The 8824-nt window shown below is 37.5% G+C and overlaps 1 protein-coding gene across 1 annotated transcript in view; it reads left to right on the top strand.

Moving 5' to 3' along the window:
- Positions 1 to 1461: 1461 nt before the first annotated feature.
- Positions 1462 to 8824, top strand: part of LOC121316698 (F-box only protein 11) — a 32677-nt gene continuing 25314 nt past the window's right edge. Inside the window, exon 1 of the mRNA XM_041251763.1 lies at positions 1462 to 1781. Within this exon, the coding sequence (XP_041107697.1) occupies positions 1694 to 1781 (88 nt within the window). The 5' untranslated portion in view covers positions 1462 to 1693. The remainder of the gene's footprint in view (positions 1782 to 8824) is intronic.

Raw genomic sequence — 8824 nt, 5'->3', positions numbered from 1 at the left:
TCAACGGGGGTACGGGTCCTTCTCTCCTTTTGTACCTTTTCTTTTGTCCCCATTTTATGAATCATTAAGCTCAAGACAGATGAAATCTGGCTGGCTGTCCCTGAAGGGGACAATAAAACAAAAGAAGGTAATGCAATTGCATTCCAATTGTAAATCACCAGTCTGTGTTTTTGAGTATTTGAGGGTAACGCATAGAGGAGCTGCTCTGTCTGATACAGAAAAGATGCTGGGGCCATTCTTGTATTCTTCTCAACATTGTAGGAGTGAGAGTGCTGATCGATCATGGCTTGTACCAAATGGCTTTACAAGACAGGTATATGCTATCTGGAGGCATAAAACCAAAACTGTACAGTAGCTTTAAGAGACATCAACCCCTATGAGAAACATATTTAATTCTAACAGAGTGGAGAGTGGTTCACAACAGATGAAATATATTCCTATCTCAAAATGTGTAGCTTTTTAAAAAAATCTTTTTGAAGCAGAATTCACACTTGATAGTCATTGCAATAGAAATTGACTATTCATTTCAGAAACTGTACTACATAAACTTACAAAATAGTAAAAAAAAAAAAAAATTATAAATTCTAAACGTGCGCTGAGACCTGCACATCTCCAAAGTGTCGGAGTATATATTCCATAGCCTGGGCTACCTTATTCCGTGCCAGTAATAAGGTAATTTCAAAGCAATTGAAAAAAATACACTATCACTACACTACTGTAATTATGAAATGAATAGTATTTGTTGTACTGATAAATTTTGCTGTGCCTGAATGCTTATTTTGCCAGGTTATTGCCACTTACAATGTTCAGGGCTGTCCTTCAAAATGTGCGCCTTCCCTGAGCAGAGACAAAGTTGTTCAAATACAAAAGCAATAATAAACCAAAAGCAGTCAACTAGTTAAAAGGGTGAACTTAAAAAAAGCCCTTTGCATTAACTTGTGTGTTAATGCCTTACTAATACAGATTGATTTACAAATATAGCAAATATAGCACCCCTAACAGACACACGACGCTTTCTTTTGTTTCTTTATAGGAAAGCCAAATTCTCTATCAACTACATTACTTTCTGGCAATAATTCCCTATTGTGTTTCTGTTTCTGTGAAAGAGCAAGGACTGTTTGCTTTTCGTTGGTATGTCAAGTCCCTAACCCGTGCGTACTACTTACTGCAGTAGTGTAGCTTTTAGAGTCACGTCTCCACTTTTAGAAAGTGACAAGGCAGATTAAGGTAGCCTAATTTGCTTAAAAGAGCCATCGAATGCGCCCAACCCCAAACGTCTACACTACTTGTGTATTGCATTTTTATTTCCACTTTCTCGTATCTCAGTCAGAACCCCACTATTGATTTTAAAAGAAGCATTCCTATTTGCCGTCAACACTCAGAACTATGAAACACAGGCGGTGATTGGCTGACAGTCTTCCCGTGTGAATTTTTTTTTTGTGTGTGTATGTCTCCCCCAGAGTCAATGGCTCCTCCTGCCAGAGAGAAACGGAGTATAGAGAGAGGAGTACGGGGGATCTTTAAGAAAAATATAAATAACACCCCCAAAAAATAACAATTCCTGGGCGTATGAGGTAGGGATTTCACGTTAGAAGGTTAGAGGAATTGTATTTATTGGTTTGTTAGTAAAAATAATTCTGGAAAATTTGAGGGAAGGGTTCACATTTTTTCTTAAAAATAATAAACTCCCCAAATGAACTCCGTCAGAGCAGCCAACAGAAGACCCAGGCGAGTGTCGAGGCCGCGCCCGGTACAGCCAGAGAGGAACAACGGAGAAAGAGGTAAGGAAAGACATTTTTACACGCCCAACGAAAGGTGGTATGTTAGAAAGAGGTGTCTCTGGCGTTTATTGTATCACAGAACCCCAGTGGGCCTGCGTTGTAAACGGGCATGGGGGGGGGGGCTCAGTGCCTTTCAAGTTAGAGATCCATCGATAGGAAAGCTCGAGGCTTCCCCTACAGTGGCCCATAGTCCAGGCCGCGCTTTGTTTAGCTTATTTGCCCTAATCCCTGCTGATCTGGGCACAGTGTTAGAGGCATGATCTGTGCACTGTAACACACACCGATAACATGTATTGTTACAGGAAATAAACATTTTTAGTTAGACGTACGCTTCTCAGATATTCTGCGTTTTAGGGGATAAAAAAACTGATTTACGCAGGTTTGCAGTTTTTTTTTCTCTCTTTGGGGTGTAGTGTTAAATCTGAACTAATTTGTGTTGGTACCCCACCCCACCCCCCGCCCAAAAAAACCAACAATAATTTGTTTTAATGGTATCCTAGTTAGCTATGTAAGCTGTATGCTTGCTGCGCAGTTGGGTTAGAGGTACTTGGTAAAGGGATCTGACAAACACTCAAACCGAATAAGATAACCTGTACAAATGTTTATTGCGCCGACATACGAGAGTGATCGTTGTTTTATTTTTTAGTATTTATATATTTTTTTTATTGCTGAAAAAAACAAAAACAACATTTTGTCCTAATGTGGTCTTTTATTAATGACCAGGCCGTGTTTTGGGTGTCGATTGGCCAACTGTGTTAATCTATCAGGCACCATTGTCTGTCTGTGTTACAGAACTGAGAATGCTTGAAAACTGCTGGTAAACTCATTTTGTAATTTAAATGTGAACTTGGTTTCAATTTTGGGTTGACGTTCAACTTGATGTCGTATATTTCACAGGCGATAGTTTTTGTTTGTTTGTTTTTTGTAATTGTTTTATTATAACCTCATGTGCAGATTTATCGTACAGCATATTCAATGCTGAAAATGGTAATCGTTGCTAAATTACTGTAGGGGTTATATTTGGACTAACATCCAGTGTGGCGATCTTCTGTTTAATGTCGTCGAGTCAAGCATATAGTCTTCCTGTTTTGCTGTATTTGATTTTGCATAATATTCTTTTTTAGCCTAGCCTATTTTTAACCCTTCTCAAATCTTAGACCCTGCGAGCCAAAATGTGGCAAATCTAATATATATATATATATATATATATATATATATATACACACACACACACACACACACACACACACACACACACACACACACCTGAAAATCAATATTAATTGAGCCCATTTATACAATGTTTACATTTATTCATACAGGTTTGTAAAATGTTACGATAATATTAATGACTACATATGCTTAGGTGGCCATATCTTTTTAAATGTTTTATAGATACTCCCCATGCTTAAGTATGTCAGTGAGTAAGTCAGCCATGTATTCAAATGAAACATTATTTAAGTTAAGTACAATTCATACAGAAAGCAAGCTGTGCCACCTAGTTTGGATTGTAGTTAAGAGCCAACAATCAGTGCCCACTTATTTGTGTTTTTCAACCACAGTAAAAATGAAAACATCCATACTCTGGCCCAATAGCAACATTGCAATTGTTACCGCATGGATTCCAATTTGCACCAGTTTGGCAAGTTCTACATAGATGACAAATTAGAACAGGAGCCCATAAATTGTTTATCGATTTGTTTGATAAAAATAAAATAAAAACAAAAGCCTGATGTGCGAAAGGTTTAGTTATAGTCTGAGTGATGAATGTTTAGAGCTGGTGACAGCAAAGAATGCTGTAGCCTAATGTTCCCTTTATCCTCAGATGAGGTAATATACAGGCAGACATGGAGTGCAAGCATCACAACACAGTGAGAAATGTTCTACTTGTATTTACTCTCTGAGAAGATCACTCCCCTTATTAAAAAATTTAAATTAAAAATCCCCAAATAACAACCTTTGACAATTAATTAACATTACGTTACAGGCATAGGAAGTAGATATTCTAAAAGATGGTAAAAAAATAGCCTTCTAATTTAATTAATTTTAATTCTTTTTTTTGCATTCTGACTAGCACCTGTAGGCAGCAGAGGTAAAAAGCAGTTACCCGTTACCTCCACAAAAAAACCCCCCAAAAAACAAGCAATGTTACCACGGTTACCGCCAGCAAAACCTAAGTTGTATGGAGGTTCATTAACGCAAAATGGTGCAAAACCGAATGTTGCTGGATGAGGAAACCTCTCAAACCCACACATTTTGCTGCACCGCGGATATTCTGTAGAACAAGGTTAATTTTGCTCCAAGTCCAGAGCTGCAGTAAAAGCTTCAGCACTCTGCACAAGAAGCATAAGCAGTTCACATTTAAGGGATATGTGCAGGGAGCATTGTGCATATGACAAGTTAAGCCTTCTATATAGATAAAATCCAAGACAGAACCTGACTGCTCTCTTCAAGTACAGTAGATGTGTCCTGTAATTGTAGATGTTAAATAGCAAATATTTTGGTCTTTCCATTAAGATCCCACATTAAGTAAATAAAATTTAAAAAGCTCTGCTCGCTATGGACCATGCGCAGCATTTTTCAGTTCATTTTAAATGTTTAGTAGTAAACTAAGCTGAACTGTCGGTTTTACATTTAAACTCGACACCCCTCGTTTTGTTTTTTCTTAGCTGCAGAAAAAAAACTGACAACATATGCACATGGTTATCGTTGCAGGCAAATTTTTACGTCTTTTTCATACATCTAGTGTTACATTAAAAAAAAGTATGTCGTGGACGAACAGATGCAACATATCTCATGCATCATATCTCATAGATGTAACTCGTATGATGCGGCACAGTAGACATGTAATAGTCTGTTTCTTCCACAATAGGGGTGGGTTCATCTCAAAGGTTGCTGCCTTGTAGCAAAGTGTATAAAGAAACGGGGGGGGTGTCACGTCTTAGTCACATTAAGTCACATTTTACAGGTGTAATTCACCTGGAGTTGCACACAAAGTCATTGTATTCATGTCTGTACTATTGCTGCAGATCCTTTGATTATTGCTTTTGCAGATGGAAAAGAGAGGTTTGCTCCGATCCGCTCCTTTCCAGATTTATGTTGTGAGTGTACATTCTTTGGATTGTAATGGGTTTGTAATTCCTTGACAATTAAATAGTTTACCCGATTTTTACCAAATTCTAATACAGCAGTGCTTTTTGCTGTACATGTTTCCATGATCATGTTTGTTGCATTTCACTGAGTTGTGTGGGACTATTGTTTTCCATAGTAGAAGTAGATATGATGCCATAAAGGTTGGGAACAACCAAATGCCTTGGCATTTTCTCAAAATCCTTCTTTAACAGGAAATTCCCCAAAGCCAAATTATTGCTAAATAATCTCTCCTAGAAGCTCTTTTGTTATTGTTTTTTTGTGAAAACATTTGTAGATGCTGGTGACTTATTGGTGAGACAGAAATTTGAATCTGGAACCTTTAAGATACTGTGTGATTAGGAGTGTGCACTGGTTTTGTAGAATGGGTTTTTTAACATGGACAAGGTGTTTGTTGTGGATTCATGGTGAAGTAGAAATTATCTATATCATTAGTAGTGTGCCAGCAATGATACTGTGGCACTTTAAACTGACACAAATCTGCCACCTTCTGATCGGCCTGTAGTTCTTAACCACCAGGTGTTTGTAAGGTAGCATTTTTTATCATGGGTTTTGAGATTCTGGAGAGACACAGAAACATGACACACAAGATATGTGTCTAGTAGACCAAAGTACTACATAAATTCCCTTTGTTTCCCTTGAGCATACAGGCTCATTTTACCATATCAAGGTTTCTTATGCCATGAAAAGAAAATGCGGATGGTGTAAGAGCCATGCAGCATCCTTGGTGTCTGGGTACTAGGAGTGCAAATGAATACTATCGTACTCCTCACAAACCAAAATAAAATGCTTAAAGCAAACAGTGTTTTCCTTTTGTCATTTATTTTGTGCTGTGTGCATGGACTGAGTTTGGTAATTGCCGTATGGATTCATACCCATTTTTCAGAGGTGAAATATCTCGACCTGCTGTGGTTTCTAATTTATATCAACTGAATAGGTTTAAAAAAGCCACTACATTGAAGGCAACATTAAGATTTAACCTCAAGAACTGATGCCATATACATTCTCAATGAAGCATTTCCATGTGTTTGAGCAGACGCAAGGTGCATGTTATCTGTTCTATTACGAATGAGCATCGAAATATTTCATATCAACTGGTTTGTGTTATGCATGCACACTGTAGCAATGCAAATCTATGTAGTAAAATTCAGTTTCAGTACAGTGCAAATGCAAGAACTCCTGTTAATTACGTTTACAGTAGCGTATGATGGACTATGCTAGGTGTAACAGGTCATTCTAGCAGCTACAAGTGACTTTGGGCAAACTAAAATCAGTCAGCTCAGCTAGCTTGGTGGAGCTAGAATGCCACTGGTTCTAAACTATATACGGGATGCCAGCCTTGAATGTAAATCTGGCTACCAGGGATTGTGGAAGATCAGTTAACCGTAGCTGTCACATAAATCTGAAACTATACCAAGTGAACCAGAAAGTTGGGGAAAAAACAAGTGTCTAATTCATCTTGCAGGGAAAACATAAAGGTCTAATGCATCTCGCAGATCTAACTTGCCCAGATGTCATACCGTCTTTTTAAGGTTACGCTCATAAGCCTGAATGTTGTTTTTTAGAGTTTAGATTATCAAAGAAAGCAAAAATGTGATGTTTAAATATCCCTGTCCTAAATTGTCCAGTGTCAGACAGCCACCCCCTACACAGTAGTTACTGCATATTTTCTAGCCATTTGGCACCATGGTGTGATGTTACTACATTTCCATATTGTAGAAAATGTGTATGGAATTTGATTTTCAGGTTTTCCTAGTTGTCAAAGAGTAATTGAAAATTACTATTTTTTATTAGCCAATTGGGAATTGATGTCTTATTATGAGTGCTTAGCACAGTGATCCCTTTTATTGTACATTTTGATAAGTCATTGGACTATTATAGTTGCACGGTTATGTTGACAGTACATTTGTACTGTACTTTGCCATGTAAAGACCCTTTACAAATTATTTATCCACTATTTCACGATTTTGTATTATGTCAGATGGTGAAGTAACAAGGGAGCATTGTACTGTGTATCTGTTAAGATAGTCCACAAGGGAATTCTTCAAAACAGAACTGGTTAAAAATATAAATGGAAGAATCATGGCATAATGTTTTTGAATTGTATAATGAACAGAAGTCTGGTAGCAAGCTCAGTGATGTTTCTTCATCAAATGAGCAAAATGCATACAACACAATTGCAGGTGCTTTTGGTGCGTCCTGTCCATGTCACAAGGCTGTGTGGTCCAGTGGTTAAAGAAACTGGCTTTTAACCACCAGGTACCTGGTTCAACTCCCAGCTGACTCATTGTGTGACCCTGAGCAAGTCACTTAACCTCCTTGTGGTGTGACATTGTTGTAAGTGACTCTGCAGCTGATGCATAGTTCACTCGTACCTTGTAAAGTGCTTTGTAAACGCTCCTCTATGAAAGACACTATATAAAAGTAAAGATGATGATTAATAATAATAATAATAATAATAATAATATTTGTCCACCTGCTGCATGTTCTGCTTTTCAAAATAGCATTTCATTTTTCTGATGTCAACACATATTGTGGATAAAATAAGAATTTTTAAGTTAAGTGTTAGTGAATGTAAACATTGAAACAAGTGGTCTATATCTGCCTTTGGGCAGCTTTGCATATGTACAACATGTGCTGTGTTCTATGCTGCCATCCATTTGAAGTAACCCTTCTTGACATGTTGGTCTCAAGCTCTATGGAATTTGGCATGTTGCCACATTCATAGTATTTAACTTTTACAGGAGGCTTTTAGTTAGGAAGGTTTTCATCACAGGAGTCATAACTCATGTCATGTCAGACAAATCCACCTACAGTGAGAGGCGAGGCATGAACAGAGTCAACATGTTGCTATCTGAGGGTGTTTCTAATGAAGTACTACTGTAGCAGATCACTGCCTATGATTGTTATGTAGGCTACAGCATGTATTTGTAAACAGGCTTTGAATCTTTTGCAAATCTAATTTTGTGCACAGTCATTTGCTCAGCTGGGCAAAATAACGTTACTAGAAGTGTAACTGTAAAAGGAAAGCGATTTTATATCTTAAGAATTAGTCCGTGAATTTACTTTAAACCCCCCTTTGTTGTAAAACGTGAGTAACACTTCCTTCTCAAATTTATGTTAGTTACTGTTGGAGCAGACTAAAGAGCCCAACAAATGTGGTTATCCTGAGTTGTTAATAGTTGAAATATTTTCTATCCTGTCATGTTGCTTTCATTTTGCATGTTATTGTTGAGTGAACTTGGACATACTGGCAATATCTGGCCTATATTTGCATTAGGGAGTGATTTCTGCATGTAGTAAAAGTGATTTTTAGTTACTGTCATTTCAGGAAGCAGGTAGCATGAACACCCATAGCACTAATCATTTACTGTCCAGCATCTTTCAAGTAATCTCTAATCACTGAAAAATTAACTCCCAACAGATGCTGTCTGGTTTAAAGCTTGCACAAGATGCAGTACTGATGAGAGATGTGCAGAGGCAGAGCCTCGTATAGAAGTACAGTATGTGGTACTTTTATCCTGGTATATTACCAAATTAGTAACATTTGTTCAGGGCTGGAAATAAAACTCCCATTGCATAGCAGTTTCACCCATTCCAGGTTTTAATATGAGCTTGATTAGCCACAGTGACAAGCTCAGGTGTGTGATTTAAACTTGTGGTAAAACCAGAAATGGATCAAAGTCTTATTTCCATCAGTTTATTTGTGATGCAAGGAAAATAGAGCTTGAAGTACTTATTGGATTCTGGAAAAGAGGCAAATTCAACAAGTATGTTGGTGTCAGGATTGTGAGTAGTTGCAGTGTGGCATCTGTAATATTCTATAGTGACTAATATACCAAAGTAGTCATATAAAACACAAGTGGATTGTATATATGAGATGAGTAGGTTTG

Source organism: Polyodon spathula, chromosome 6 (genome assembly GCF_017654505.1).
Source record: "Polyodon spathula isolate WHYD16114869_AA chromosome 6, ASM1765450v1, whole genome shotgun sequence".
In the NCBI taxonomy this organism is placed as follows: Eukaryota; Metazoa; Chordata; class Actinopteri; order Acipenseriformes; family Polyodontidae; genus Polyodon; species Polyodon spathula.
The sequence above is the reverse complement of the archived record's forward strand: the minus strand, read 5'-3'. Positions and strand labels throughout refer to the sequence as shown.